Genomic DNA, 15,976 nt, shown 5'->3' on the forward strand with positions numbered 1-15,976 from the left:
CCAAGGCACCTGGAGATTTCACTGGGGCAGCCCCCCCCCGGGGGTGCTTCACTGCCAAGCCAGGCCCCCCACCAGCACGCCCCACACAGGGCTGGGCCTGCACACACAAGCTTTTGCTCGTCTTCTCTAAAGGGAGGGCCGAGCTTGAAATAGACCCTCCCTGCCCTGCTGGCAACTACACTGGAGAGCCCTTTTGGCGGCACAAAGGCGACCATTCCCACCTCCGGCACAGTTCCCTGTAACAGGGATCCCCAGATGTTGTTGACTAAAACTCCCAGCAACCTCAGCTGCAGTGGCCTTTGGCTGGGGATTATGGGTATTGTAGTCAACATCTGGGAATCCCTGTTGCAGGCAACACTGCCCCCCAACAATTCCCCTCCAAGTGACACTGACGTCACGCAGCTTTGTTCTTCTACCCCCTGCTAACTGGGCAAAGAGGCACCTTTCAAAGATTCTCTCCTATTTAGCAAGGGGAGAGCAACCGGCCTTATCCAGCCCCAGGACAGCATCCCTCCAGGGTGTGTGCGTGTGTCCCTTGTATTTCCTTTTTGATTACGAGCCCTTGGAGGGTCAGAGAACCACCTTATTTTTCTACGTAAGCTGCTTTTCTGCATAAGAACTGTTGAAAAGCATATATTCATAACTGTAGTCCAGGGGGGGATTCTTCAGGGAGGGGACAGATGGCAGTCGCCACCAAGGAACACCCCCTGTGACCCAAACCACACAAAATCTACACTTCTGCAATGCTAACTTTGAGCATGTGCAGAGGAAAGGGCAGAGTAAACTTGATTGCCCACCAGCAACTGCAGCTAGTTCCCAGACGGCTGGTTTGCCAGGCACCCTCAATCCACACACCCCACAAGGCCCAACACTGTAAACCCCCAATGTGTGGAAAGTGTTTTGACGTGTGGACTGTGTCCAGGTTTCCCTCCAGAGTGAAGGAGCCCCTGGCAAGCGGCACACGACTTTATTATTTCCAAGCTAATGACGTGACAGAGTTAATAAAGACATCCATGAAACTGGCTCTACTTCTGACGGTCCCAAATCCAAAATGGCGGGGGGTGGGGTGGGGGAGAGAGAGAGAGTTAGAGAGAGAAGGGGCTACCTCTTAGCAAGACTCCTTTGGGGACAGGGAGCCATCTTTATTTATTTATTTATTTATTTTATTTGTTATTTCTCTGTGTAAACCACCCTGAGCCATTTTTGGAAGGGTGATATAGAAATCAAAATAATAATAACAACAACATTTACCTGCAGGAGGACATTTGGGCACTACAACCCGTCTCATCCAGTGTTCCCTCTACCAGGAATTCCCAGATGTTGTTGACTACAACTCCCAGAACCCCCAAACAAACAAAAGCCATTGCAGCTGGGGGTTCTGGGAGTTGTAGTCCACAACATCTGGGGATCCCTCTTAAAGGGAACCCTGGTCTCATCCCAGTCCTGCCTGGCCGCGAAAACCCCACCCCTAGGCCAGAGGATCTTCAGCCATCCTCTTTTAACCAGGTCGTCTTCAACCATCACAAGACACAGTCGAGAGAAGGCAGCCAGGCCACCATGAAGACAGTCCACAGGGGAGCAAGAAGGCAAGTTTTAATGCATTCCGTGGTGTTTTAAGAGAGACATTCACTTGCTGGTGGGAAAGTCCAAGCAATGCTGTTTTCGTCTATAGGCTGCTTGGTCCGTAGGCTGAACGCCTAGCAGGACGTTGCCCAGTTTCGCCAGAGCTGAAGCAAACATTTGCAAAGGTTCTGAATCTCTCCCCCAAATGCTCAGATTTAAACCTCCAAAGAGGCAAAAGGCGAGACACCTCACTCACATCCTGAATGTGAAATTTAACCTCAAAGTTTGAGCACTCCAGGCTCGTTGGCATCTTTTGGTTTTGGCAGGCCCAGTAGGATATCCTATATTTTGTCAAATACTGCGTGCCACTGCATGTTATATCAAAAGCTGGCAGATGTTAGTTGCCATTGCATGTTATCTGTCAACTACCAACTGTAACGTCGTCAAATAAGAGTCAGGGGTCAAATACAGGTTCACAAAAAAGATTTAAGGAAGCTTTTTAGAAATATTCAGCTTCAGACTTTGTGGAGAATTTGAGGGGAACCAGTTTGGCTTCAACTCTCGCTTATTTCACACACAATGCACAGAAGAGCTCCCAAGACTCCTCCTCAAGCGGCTTGTGCCCCATGCAGACACCCCAAGACAAAAGTGGGAGGATCCAAGCACAATCTGGACAGTGCATATTTTACATTCACGCTACACACTGAACTGGATGTACTCCGTGTTTTTTAAAAGTTACAGTTCTGCACCAGGACTCATTCAAGTGGCATAATCTATGCAAATTAAGTAGTCATTTGTCCAGCCATTTCTGCTGTTGTGAAAGTGCGTGAACGGTTTTGCATCGTGCGTTCTGGCTTTGGAGATGATAGCAGGGGTTGCCTACACTCTTTTAAGCAGCCCTCCTCAGTCATGAGGGATAGAACTTTGCTTTTCACAACAAAAGAGGTTCCGGGAGCCCATTCCTGCCTGCCTCCTGCAGAACTACGGTGCTCACACACAATTCTGGCTGCACACCCACTGAGTCCAAGCACTGGTTAAGGTCTGGAGAAACCCTTCAAGTGGGCTACCATCCCTTCCTTCTGCAAACCCCACCCGCCCCAAAGGAAGGAACAAGATCTGGATTTACACACACAGCTCCAACAGCCTAAAGTTCTCGATACAGGTTCTTTTAAAAAAGGAACAGAGACGAGCCAGGCAGTCTGTGGTTTACTCTAGAGCAGGTGTGGCCTACTGGAAGCCTGCGGATCTGGCCTGCAATGCAGCTGAATTCGCCTTTAGCAATTAGGTTGTAAACAAGATGCCATAAGACCTGTTTTCCCCCCCCGCACTGTTAAGGAAACCCGTGCCTATTCCACATCATTCTGCCCCTCTCTGGGGTCTTTAAAGAAACAGATACAAAAGCACTCCGTACCTTTGATTAGCAATGGGCCTCTGAGCATGTGCAGACGGCCCATCCCTCGCCAATGAGGAACTGCAGCCTGTCTACGCACAGGGAACAAAAGGAGACACAGCAAGCTCACCCATACGCAGGGAAGCTGCCAGAGCTCCGCATGTGCCAAAGAGGCTTCGTCACCCACAGTCCACAGCATCGTGGGGTCCTGGAGCAGAAATGCTCCTCAAGACCCCCTAGTCCACCGGCCTGGCCATCCACCACCCCAAAACACACACAGGACCAGTGTCACAAGCAGTCGCCAGACGTCACCCAGAAAAGACATGGAGATAATTAACAATAAATAAAACAATAAATAATTCCAGACGGCTCAAGCCAGCCAGCCAAGCTACATGGGGACACCGAGGCGCTCTTTCCCTCCACGGGTCCCTGCCAGCCCGAGGGAGGCAGAATCCCTTCTTGACCTCAAATCCAGTGAGCAGGAAGACTCCAACGACTGGGGGGCCACCCTTTTCTTCCAAAAAAAAGTGCTGTGCTTTTAACAAAGGCCACTGGTCCCTCCCAGGTGGGCGGACAAAAACCTAGGAAGCTGCCTTCTACCAAGTCAGGCCCTGGGTCCACTGAGGCCCTGGGTGCACAGACTGGCAGTGGCTTCTCCAAGGCTGCAGGCAGGAGTCTCTCTCAGCCCTGTCTTGGAGATGCTGCCAGGGCAAAAACTGGGAACCTTCTGCATGCAAGCAGGCAGGGGCTCTTCCCAGAGTGGCCCCATTATGAGGCTAGCCAGGCAGTGGCCCAGCTGCGGCTCGTCCAGCTAACGGGCCGCCCTGGCTGGCTGGAGCCTGGGAGTTCCTGCAGACGCTGCTGGCGGGGGTGGGGCTGTAGTTCCTCCCCTGCCTTCAGAAGCCAGCTGGGTGCCTCCAGCACCTTCCCCTGGGGACCGGGAGGCATGAAGGCTCCCCACATCTAGCCCCTTGGGGGCTCAGGCAGGCAAAACCCTCCCACTTCACAGAGCTGATGCAGGACCGTGGCCAAGAGTGCAGAAGCTGAGCACAGACCATAACTCTTTGCCAGAGCCCGAAACGGCAGCATCCGGTATTCTGCCTCTGACCATGGAGGCTCTGCCTCTACCATCGTGGCTAGTAGCCAGAGGACCCCTCCGATCCTCCTGGACTTCAGAAGGCAGCGCTGGGGAAGAGCAAGGGGTGCAGAACGAACTCACTGTGTACACACACTGTGCAGAACTCGGAGTGCTTTCTGGGCCCTCTTGTTCATGGGGTGGGAGCTCCTCGCCCTTTAACAAGAAGCTGCACAGAAGTGAAACCATCCGCAGATGCAGCTTCTCCCACCACTCCTCACGGGGACAGGAGAAGCGGGCCCAGCTCCAAGGCCCTCTCGGAGGCACGGGGGACGCTTTCCGGCATTGCATCCGAGGTGGCTGCTTGTCCCTGCCTCAGAGACTGAAAACGGGCTCCCTTTTCTCCCTCTCCTGCTCAGAGGTACCAATTAGATACCTGATCTAATTACGGTAATTGCCGATTCATATTCTACAGCCTACTTTGCACAAACGTCTGCTAATTTCTTGGCACGCGTCACGCGGCAGCTCCGTTTTGCACCATTCCCCATCCGGAATGTGGGCTCCCTTTCTAAGCAACGGGTCGGGAGACCTCCATTCTTCACATCATGCCCTGAATAGCCGCCTGACACACAGCAAGCCAACAGGTCAGGCTTTGGGGGTCACAGAGATCAGCAAGTAAGGCTGTTAAAAAAAAAAAGCACAGGTGGGTTACCGGAATGGGTGGGGTGGAAACAGCAGCAACCCCAAACCTGTCAGCTTCTATCTTATTATTATGGGATACAAAGGCATCCTCCAGCCCTGTGGTGCACCTTTGGAAAAGCAACGTGACAAGCCGCTTCCGCTCCGCATTTCGGTCCAGAAATCAGCTAATGGTCTACAGACCAATTTATTGACTGTGCTGCTGTCTGTGCTGCTGTCTTAATTCTGCCACCAAGGAAGAGAGTGCTATAAAAAAAATTGCAGTGATGCTGGAGCAACAGGTCCCTCCGGCTTGGAGGATCAGAGAACAGGCACGAGGAAGCAGACCTTTCCTTCTTAATCACTGGCGAGGCTAAGATGGCTGCACGCCGCTCTTCCGTGGGACGTGAGAGAAGCAAGGGATTCTGCAAAACCCACAAGGTTCAATCCTGCAAGAGTCTGCAGATTCAAAAGCCGGGGGCGGGGGCGACAGGGCTTTGGGCTACAAGTAGGATCAGGGAAAGCCGGGTTCAAATCCCTGTTCAGCCATGAAGTTCACTGGTTGGCTCTGGGCCATCCACTTCCCCCTCAGCCTAACCTACCTCACAGGGTTGTTGTGAGGATAAGCCAAATACACCGCGCTAGGCTCCTTGGAGGAAAAGAGGGACATAAATGTGGAAATTAAAAAATAATCATAGTGGTCCAACGAGCCGAGACTGATGGTCCAAACATGAATGCACTGCGTAGGGCCTTCGTGTTCACACATGGTGCACTGCAGAGAAGGCTCATCCTCCACACACCCAGATTTAAGAGCTCGAGATCCTGGGGAGGGATCCGAAGGGTCCTGGGCAACTCCCACACGCTGCCAAACGGGCCCTGCGGAATTCTCTTCTCTGCAAAATGGTTCCAGGGTCCCAGGGCCTCGGCCAGGCCGGCGAAAGGCTTTGGAACTCAGCCAGGAAGGAAGATTAAAAACGACGACGGAGCCCGGCTGCTGCATTTCCATGGTGATCTAGAAATCAATTCGCCTGGCGAAGGAGCAGCCCAGGCCCGCCTGATGAATATACAGTCCTGCAGGCTTTTGAAAAATTAATAACTGTACCTGCTTGGGAAGGAACCAAAAGGAGGAAAAGAAAAGCCAGTGTGTGATTCAGGTGGGCTGTTTGCTTGCCTTTCTCCAGCCGTTTCCAAAGCTCAGCACAGCCTCCGGCTCTGGCGATGCAAGCATCTGAGGATATTTTGCAAAGATGGACATGCACGTCGGATCTGTCTGTGACTCGTTGGGTCTGATCTGCATTTTGGGTCTTGCCAAATGTGGGGAAATACCTCGGGGAGTTAAGCTTAGGGTTGTGTCCAAACCCTAAACTCCCATTTCAGCAGCTCAGATGATTTTCTGCCAGATCGACTCCCTCTTGGATGGCTCTTGGGTGGTTTGTTGTGCCTAAAAACGTCCCAGAAAGCCATTTTGGTTGGGGCTGCTCGTGAGAGGCCTTCGGGGCCCAAGTGGGAAAGTGGGATATAAACCCGTAAATAAGTAAATAACCCAGGTGGGAGGGTTCTCCTGCGCAAACCCCGTTGGAGTGAACACTAGAACCAGGGGTCACCCCATGAAACAGAAGGTCGGGGGAAATCGAGGACCGACAAGAGGAAGTACTTTTTCACACCGCGCATGATTAATCTAGGGAATTCCTTGCCACGAGATGTGGTGATGGCCACCAGCTTGGATGGCTTTAGAAGGGGCTTGGACAGATTCATGGAGGACAGGGCTATCCATGGCTACTAGTCTGCTGGCTGTGGGCCACCTCCAGCCTCAGAGGTACGATGCCTCTCATTACCAGTTGCAGGGGAGCAGCAGCAGCAGATTGGGCATGCACATACCTCTTGCCTTTGGGCATCTGGTGGTGGCACATTGTGGGAAACAGGATGCTGGACTAGATAGGCTTGGGCCTGATCCAGCAGAGCTGTCCGTATGTAGGGAAAAAAGCAGTCCATGCTGCCAAATACTGCAATGCTAGAAGTCCGTATCAAGCCTCCTTACTACGGAAAAATACAGCTAGTTTCATGTGATGCATTAACGCCATTGTGAGGCGGAACCGCATCATTATGATTTGAATCCAAGCATGGGGAACGTGGACGGCACCCATGTCATGACGTGGCAACACTGAGGGCAATCTGGACGGGCACTCAACAGACACGTCTTGGCAACGTTGCAGCGGCCAATGTGGGAAACGTCCAGGAGAAAAAAAAGTGCCATGTTTTTGCCTGGTAATGTTGCCACATTAAAGGAACAGCCCCTCTCGCTCTCTCTCTCTTAACTGGTTTCAAACAGCAGACTTACACAGAGAACTTTAGCAAGCAACGTTTTCCTTGGCGTGGAGATAAAACGAGGGGGAACGTTTTGCTGAATTTCTGCACATCTTTTGAGGAGCCCAGGAGCAGGGCCAGATAAAAAGCTGGCGATCCTCTACAAAGGCAGGCAAGCAGACACGAACAGCCACACTCTTCGACCGATTTCAGCTGTCTTGTGTGAAGGCAGGGATGTGTCTGCTTCAGAGGAAAGGCAACATTTGTTTTATTTTGTTGCTGGGTAGAAGAAAAAAGCTTGCTGTGAAACAGGGTGCGGAAACGGAGCCGTTATGAAGTCCCCAGGGACAGGTGGGTATGGAGAGCAATTTTCCAGTGTTTCCAAAACAGGCAGATTTGGGCTTCCAAGCAAGAGGGAAGCAAAGATGCCACCCAGTTTCTGTAGGCATTTCAATCAGGCCACACAGTGGTCTTCGGCAAACTCCTTCTCCGTCATTGGCTTCAGCCCCTGCTTTGGGATGCAGCGGTGGTGACCGTGTTTGTTTATCTGTAAGATATCCCGCCTGCAGATGGTCACAAAAATGCAACCCCACCTCCCGAGCTCAACGGCTAAACCATAAAGCACAGCAAAATACCACGCTGCCAGAAATGGAGCACCCTTCTTCGGAACTCTCTTCCAACCACATTTCTCCCAGCTGGGGAGAAGCGGAGGAAGGGAAGGCTCAAGACCCCCTTGGGTCTGGAGGGGGGTGGTCCTGCTGTTGGAGAGCTGTGGGCGGTGGGGGGAGAGAGACAAGCCTTCCAGGGGGTAGAATTCGCTGAGAACCCAGCGTTCTTCCTTGGCTGCAACAGTGGCAGGTAGGTTAGAGAGAGAGAGGAGACGGATTGCTATGCTGCCTCCCGGCCCAAGATGCTAGACGCCAACCACGCAGGCGTGCAGTGGCTACTCAGACCTTTCTCACAGGGGTGAAGGAGCCGCGCTGAGTGGGCCCGGAAGAGATGCAGTGCCCAGAGCCCCACACAGGAAGCGGGTGCACGACAGGGCAGGCCCTGGGCACTGGGGGATTTGGGGAGAGGCCAAAGCAGCCCAGCCTGGCAATCTGGGGAGGATACACCCTATACAATGATTCCCTTTCCTTCCTCCTGAACCGCTCTGGAAGCAAGGTGCTCTTTTTTAAAGAGGCGCCCGATTCAAGCACAAAGCTCTGGGTATTGGTATTAGTATTATTATACGCCCAAAGGACCCCGCCGACATCCAGTGCCAAGGGCAGCCCAAAGGGAACCCTGCCAGCTACGCAGAGTGAGGCAGGTTGGCTTCGATCGGTCTGCTTCCTGGGCATGGCGGCCTCTCTGCCCCTGCTAATCAGCAACGCGGCAGCCTCAGGCCCTCTCGGGACCACGCTCCAATTCCCTGCCGCCCTCCACTCGCTTCCGAGATCTCATCGGAGATCGCGCATGCCCAGCCCAGCAGCCCGAAGGACGAGAGGTCTGCTGCTTTGCCTCGTTCAAAAGGCAAGTTTCTGTCCCTGGAAGGCGGAATCCTGGGCCCAAGATGAGGTTCCACGCTGGCCTGGTGTGCTCTTTAAGGGGCTGCAGGAATGGACTCCACCCGTGCTTCCGGCCTCAGTACTCAGAGACGGAGGGATGTGCTTCCCTGGAGGAGAAGCTAGTCTTCTCCTCTGGCCCCCTTGACGGAGGCAGGATTTCAGCCTGGCGGCATGCAAGGGGTCCAGGGCCTCTGCCCAGAGCCCTGGAGCAGCCAAGCCCGGTGAGTGTGCACAACCCACACGAGGAACTGAATCAGACCGAAGGCTCAGCTAAGCCAGTTCTGCCTGCTCTGACTGGCAGCGGCTTCCCAAGGGCTCAGGCAGGGAGAGGGGTGGTCTTCCCCCTCAACACTGTCCCTTGAGAAATCCTTGCAACTGGAGGTGAGCTTCAGACTTCCAGCCAAGCAGGCCTTCTGCCCCTGAGCGATGGCCCCTCCCTGACCACAGGGAGCTGCCTTCTCTGGAGTCAGACCATGGGTCCATCGAGCTCAGTCCCGCCTACAGACTCCGGCTGGCAGCGGCTCTCCAGGACCACCAGGGGTCTTGACTTGGGGTCTTCCGCATGCAAAGCAGGTGCACCAAGCAGGAGTTTGACCCCCCTGGGCCCATCAGGAAGGAAAATGCCCTCACAGAATTGGCTGGAGTACATAAATAGGATTTTAGTTCACCAAAACCAACATCCTCTCCCATCCCTTTGCACACTTCCGGAATTTCACCCCACCCACCACCACTGCCCTCCTCCTCCTCCTCCTTCCTCTCCGCCCACCAGGTGGCCTTTGGCCAAGCACGGCCCAGACACGAGGCTCTGCAGCACAGCAGTTCTCCGTCGCGCCGGCTGCCATGATCTCGTGCTGGGCGACTCTTCTTGGATCCGTTCAGAACCCAGGAGGGTGTCCGCTTTTCTGGCTGCATCGCCCGGCCAGGAACGGGGCAGGGGGTGTTGTTGCAAAAAGCCGGCCCTCGTGCCGATGGCTGTTGCTTGAAAGAGGGGGACGGCGTCATGGGGGCCTTGATGGGAGGAGCACCCATCAGCCAAGCCATGAGGAATTAAGCCACGACTCTGCAGCGGATGTGCTCCAGCGGCGCCCGCTTCACCGGCGGCTTCAGGCCCGCCAGACCTCGGCTTCTCCCCAACGGAATCCAGCCCCTTCAGAGCCGAGGGCTTCTATAATCGACAAATTTATGGGCGGCCGGGCTGGTGGGCCGGGGGGCCGCGTGGGCGGCCGGGCTGAGGTGCAGCCTGTCCTGGTGGCAGGTCACCAGGGCCGCCCGCCGTTCGGGGGCCACACGGCCGGCCACCAGGCGCTTCTCATCCAGGGCGGCCAGGTTGTATTCGCAGAAGTCGACCAGCAGTTCCACCTGCTCGTGCAGAGAGAGAGACTTGTACCTCCTCTGAGCCAAAAAGCAGATGGCTTCCACAAACGCATGCAGGCCCATTCCTGGAAGGAAAAGGAGACGGGGCGTTAGAAGTGAGACACAGACTTTCTCTGCCCTCCCCGTCCCCCAACTGGCTGAGCTTTGGGGACCATTTTCCAGGGGACAGGGGACCAATAATAACGATTATCATAATGACGATAACAGTTTTATTTATTGGCCGCCCTACATCAATTGTTCTCGGAGTGTCTGACAAACAAAAAAGAAGCCGGAGTTGTCCTTCAGACAGGTGGCTGCCGTGGTATTATCCGGCTTAAAGGGAAGTCTCCACAGAGGCACCAATTTGCACGGAGGCTATAAAACAGGATTTAACTGGAGATCAGACCTGATACGTGCCACCTCCTCTGTGTGTAGGCAGGCGTGGGTGTGTCCCTGCCTAGTAGCAGCCGGGAATAAGAGCAGAGAGAGCCAGAAGCTCAACAGGTACGGCGCAAGCAGGAGCAGGCTGGCTAGTCCTCACCCCACTTCCCCAACCCTGATTGCAAATAAAGATTTCCGCGGCAACACCTCATTAATAAAGGGTCGGTGCCCTGCGGTCGCCTTCGCAACACGCCAGCACTCAGGGAAGTGTCTGGATGAGCCGGCGCCGTGAAGGGCAAACTCTTAAGGAGAACCATTTCCAGATAAGGCTTCAAAGGGCCTATAATTTTATTTATTTATTTATTTTGTAAACTCAGTTTGGGCTTATTGAGACGGCGGGGGGAAAGGGCTCTCTTGAAGCCACACAATTACAGCTCTGAAGTATAATTTCCCACAACAGAGAGCGGCAATTGGGGTCACCCGTGAGGTGGTGGCAGGCGGGCTGGCAAAGAGCCCGCCAGGTTTATCGGCTGGGAGCAGCTGCCGATTCGGCGTGTTCGTGTATTGGTCATGGTGGAGTGGAAAGGGAAGGGGGGAGCAGGCGGCCCCGACCCGTCGTCTCTCCCCGCCCTCCATCCCCAAATGACACCCACGTGCAGCCTTTCGTGGAAGGAATGAGCGGGAGGCTCTTCCCCGGCAGGAGAAAAACAAGCCAGGGAGAGCAGTCTCGCTCCGCTTGGGCATCTTAACAGGCGGACGCTGGGCTCAGACGGAAGCGGCGCCATTGGCCAATGGCTCAGAAATGTGGCCAGGTCCGGGGAGCGCTGGCCCGCAGAACGGCTCGGGCGCAGCATCAAGACTCCGGGGTGAGAGGCTCCTTCCAGTCTCCCTAAACCTTGGAGAGCTGCTGCCAGTCAGGGGAGACCAGGGCTGCACAACCTTGGCCTTCCAGCTGCCTTTGGACTGCAACTCCCATCATCCCCAGAGCTGTAGTCCAACATCTGCAAGAGGGCCAAGATGGTGGCCCCTAGACAGTGCTGAGCTAGATGGGCCAAGGGTCTGACTCGGTAGTAGGCAGTGTCCATGTTCATGTGACTGGGGGCGCAGTTGTGAGGCCAGAGGAGGGCTGCGGAGACGCTGGTTCGAATCCCCCCTTCACCGTGGATGGGTTGAGTGACTTCGGGCCAATCGCATTCTCAGCCTATTCTACCTCTTAGGGTTGTTTTAATGCTAAAGGATGGGGAGACTCTTTTTAAAGTGAGTGAACCAACGCTCAACTCTGCCCAAACGGCCTACAGGTACCTTCCGTTGCCCCAGGTGCCACGTTGGTCCATTACCTCTATGGTGGGCACTGCCATGTAAACAGGAAGCAGACGCCACCTGGGAGTCAGGCGGCATTCACTGGAAATTCTGTGACATCACAGCAGGGGAACCAATAGCAGGCTAGCAATCATGTTATCTCCTCTCTGCAGGGTCAGGTCCTGCATTTTTCCTTAAGCGTCTGTGGAGAATTCATCTGGGGGTGGGACACAGAAAGTGCTCTCTGCCACCCAAAGGGCTTCTCCATGGCTTGTGCAATAAATTGTGTGCTTTATTCTGAGGAGAGGGGGATTTATCCAAATCCCCCCCGGCTGAGAACACTCTAATTTCCTCTCCCAGTTCCTCAGGATGAAACTTTGTCATGTCTATTAAAATAAAACCCATCCATTACCATTTTTAATAAAACCCGGCAATTAAACCAGCGGAAAGGATGCCAAACCAAGGCAGAAGGGTTCCCGCCGTTCAGGTCCATCAGGATCCAGAGCACATATTAAAATCCTGACGGGGAACTCAAGGAGAGAAAGAGAGGCGTCCCTTGTAAAATAAATGTCATCGTTTTCCAAATGTGGGTTTTTAATTTCGCCTTTTCACGCGTCTCCCTTTCATGAGCCCGCGACGTGAGGCCATTTAAGCTCCTCTTGGACCAAATTTTATTAGTGTTCACCCCGCAAGGTGGCTTCCCTTGGTACACACCCACAAGCGCCTCTCGCTCTTCTGGGAATTCAGCGCATGCACCAAGAAGGGGACGTGGCAATCAAACCAGGCAGGGAGTGGGTGAGCCGGGACAGAACTCACTGCCGGGAAAAGTCCTCAATCCTTCCCCATTTGCTGATAAAGTGGCGCCATTCCCAGGGCATTTCCGCAGTGTATGTGTGTGTGTGGGGGGGGGCATATGGCTGCCACTTTGGTTGGCTGGAGGAATAGTGTTGCCACCAATGGGGGGGGAATGAGTTGGGGGACAGTTTCAGGCCAGCCCACTTCCTGCTCCCGACTTGTAGCTGAATGTCCTCCCAGGAGGAGGAATCGACCTGCTGGGTCAGGCCAAGGGCCTGCCTAGCCCAGCGTCCTGCTTCCAACAGTGGGCAGCCTCTGGGAAGCTTCCAAATGGAGCTCAAAGGAAAGGGGGAGGATCCAGGAAAAATGTGCCCATGCTGGATCTCCTGGGTGGCTCAAAGGAAGGCAGGCAGCTTTCAGAGAGCAGGGAGAGGAGGAGATTGCTGCTTTCTTGGAGTGCAAATCAGTAGATTTCTCATCACACCAAAAATGGCCAGCAAAACGTAAGAGCAATGCTAATAAACAAACTGTGCGCGTGTGCGTGCACACGCACACACACACAAATCTGTGCTAGACACACACTGCCAACAGATTCTCGGCAGCAGTTTGAGATGCAAACTGAACACCGCCCGCTAATCCCGAGTGAACAATAGGCCAGATGGTAACGCTGGCTGGAAGCAAGAAACGCGGAGAGGAAGCCACTTCCCGGGGCTCTGCTGGAGGATCCAGTTTGCGACTTCCGAATGACATTCAGACGTCGTCGGGATTTTCCTGCTGACTTATGGCAGCGGCAGGAATGTGAGGAGTGGGGGGGTGGTCTCCTCCCCACCCCACCTCCCTCCCTGAACGTCCATTTGGGGGTGTAAAGGAGCAAGGGCTTCTCCAAGGGAGAAGCGTTCCCAGGACTCTTCCCCATGAGGCAGCCCCACACATTTTGGCCATGAGTACCATCCAGGGGACAAATGCTCGTGGTGATTTTTTGCAACATCTACCCCCACCCCCCACGAAAGGCAAAAGGTGCAGCTCTCTGGGTGTTCTATCACCCCTTTCCCCCTCTACAGTAAAATTACAGTCACAAGGATCTAAGACCAGCCCTGCTGGATCAGGCCCCAGGAAGCCCATCTAGTCCAGCCTCCTGTCTCACACAGTGGCCCACCAGATGCCTTCAAGGAGCCCACAGGCCAGAGGGAAGGGCATGCCCTCTCTCCTGCTGTTGCTCCACCTGCAACTGGCAGTTGGAGGCATCCTGCCTCTCTGAGGCTGGAGGTGGCCTATAGCCACCAGACTAGTAGCTGTCAACAGGCCTGTTGGTCCTCCATGTCACTTTTGTACAGAGGGAAGGGTAGCAATGAACAAGGCGTTGCACTCTCTCCGAGGAGTAATCCTGGGAGGACGCTCCTGCCCCTTTTCATTTCCATCCCTCTGACCACATCGGTAAAACTGCAGGGCTGTTTCTGCGTTTTTAGAAGCCGCTCTGGCAGAAGTGGCCACTGCAGGCTTGATGCTCAGGACGACCAAAGCGCGAGAGCGCACGGAAAGCAGAGAATCCTGCAATATGCGGCCACCCTCTGTTCCACTGAGCACGCTTCCCCCCAGAAGGCACTGACCACCCCAGCCAGCTCTCAAGGGCTAAAACGGGAACAAAAAACAAAAAGGAGTCCCCCTGGTGTCCCCCTTGGCTTGGGACTTCAAAAGGTGAGCCAGAGCTCCCACTGGCGTAGCCCAACATGGCTCACCTCAGCCACGCTCGGGGCCGCCTGCCTCTGAGGCTCAGCCCACCTCTAGGCACGGAGCTCTGTCTGCCACAGAACGAGAGCTGTGCAGCCCCTTCCAGCAGCAACCTGGGCGCTTTCCAGACTCGACCCTGCCACGGGGTCACGGCAGATCTCGGAAGGGTGCTTGCACACTTCCTGTGCCGGGACGCCGCAGTCCCTATGCGGACAGAAGGGTGCCACGTTCACATTGCCAATGCCTTGTTTCGAATTTAATCGCTGCGATATAGCGCTAGGACGTCGTGTATCCGGCATAAAAAGATTGCTGTCTTTTCGGGTCGTTGGTTTCCGCAAGACTCTGCTCCCCCTGCTGTTTACGTTTCCAATGCGACTTGCCTCAACGGAGGCATTTTGCTGCTGTTGAGCAGCCAGTCTGGAAAGCGGCCTGGAGAAGCAGAGCCCTCAGTCCCTCTCCCGAGTGGGCGGCAAGCCATTACCTGCGTCCCTCTGGTCCACCCCGAGGCCGCTGCTCCTTCGGGTGATGTCGATATACAGGATGTCTGCCGCCGCCATGCTGAACCCGCTGTTGCTTATCTTGCAGTTTCTGGCAGAAGCGGGAGAGAGAGGAAGGTGAACAGGAGGGCCCGGGTGGGGAGAGCGTATCCGGCCAGGCTTTGGGAGACCCAAGTTCAAATCCCCTACCCCCAACCCCGGGGGCTTGACTCCCCAAAGCCCTCACCTTACAAACGTCCGGAACCCCGTCGGCCCCAGCTTGGTGGTCCCTTTCACGCCCAGGAAGCGGAGGAAGAGGGCGGCGATCCGGTCCACCAGCCGCAGGTAGCCGAACTGCTTGGCGTACTTGGGGAAGACCTGCTTCAGGCAGAGGGCCGGCATGCTGGGTTCTGGGCTCCTGCTGGGCTCCAGTTCCAGCTTCTCCATCAAGCCTTCGCTGGGCAGGTCCTCCTGGTCCTCCGAGGCGGCCGCCTCCTCCTCCTCCTCCGTGGGCCGAGATCTGCAGAGCAAACAGCGACAGGTCGAGTCAGCGAGGGCTGCTGCTGGCTTTTCCCTCGCCCAGACGCCCATGAGCGGCATCATCATCATCATTCGTGTCTGCCCATTAACACCCTGCCAGCGTTTGCATTGCAGAAACCCATTTTCTAGGATTTAGGAGAGGAGCCAGCTGCAAACATATCCCCGGACTTAGAGGGAACCATTTGTACAACAGAGAAGGGGGGGGAGGGGGGGGAAGGAGAGGGGAGTTTCAGTCCAGCTACCACTGATGATGATGATGTCCTTGAAAAGTTGCTTTGCCCCTTTCCCCAAAAGACTAACCTCCAAAACTCGTCCTCACAGCAACCTACCTGTAGGCAAAGTGTTAAGAAGCTATGAAAGAGCCCCGCAGGATCAGGCCAAGGGCCCATCCAGTCCAGCATCCCGCCTCACACGGTGGCCAGCAAGGTGCATCAGGGAAGCCCACAAGTGGGTGGGTGGGTGGGTGGGGCTAGTGCCCCCTCCCTTTGGTGCCCCCTAGCCCCGAGTGTTGAGGGGCATGCCCCCATGATCCTGATGGAAGGACACAGGTACGGACGCAGGAAGCTGACTCCTACCATACGCAGCCTGGGTCCTTTCGAGCAGGGCACGTTTCTTGCCACAGTCCTTCAAATGTGCTCTGATGCAATTAATTAAAGAGGGAGCTCTATACCTACACAGGTTGGGGACAGTCACAGACAGACAATGTCATGTCTTAATCGGAGTTCCTGACCATCCTGGATGCTCCTTTTCATTTTCTGCGGGAAAACGGCCGGTCAAAAGGCTCCCACACACCCTCCCCCTCCTGTTAGCTAAGCTGATCTTGCTTGAAACACCCTGTAACATTTCC

General features: G+C 54.8%; 1 protein-coding gene across 2 annotated transcripts in view; it reads right to left on the reverse strand.

The window, feature by feature from the left end:
* Positions 1-1,577: 1,577 nt before the first annotated feature.
* TTLL11 (tubulin tyrosine ligase like 11) overlaps positions 1,578-15,976 on the reverse strand; it is a 40,865-nt gene continuing 26,466 nt past the window's right edge. For both annotated transcript variants that reach the window (XM_053281939.1, XM_053281940.1), the window contains exons 7-9: positions 14,837-15,109; positions 14,595-14,701; positions 1,578-9,996 (exon numbers count right to left, since the gene is read on the reverse strand). In XM_053281939.1, coding sequence (XP_053137914.1) covers positions 9,707-9,996; positions 14,595-14,701; positions 14,837-15,109 — 670 coding nt within the window. In that variant the 3' untranslated portion in view covers positions 1,578-9,706. The remainder of the gene's footprint in view (positions 9,997-14,594; positions 14,702-14,836; positions 15,110-15,976) is intronic.

The sequence above is a fragment of the Hemicordylus capensis genome, chromosome 17 (genome assembly GCF_027244095.1).
Source record: "Hemicordylus capensis ecotype Gifberg chromosome 17, rHemCap1.1.pri, whole genome shotgun sequence".
NCBI lineage: Eukaryota > Metazoa > Chordata > Lepidosauria > Squamata > Cordylidae > Hemicordylus > Hemicordylus capensis.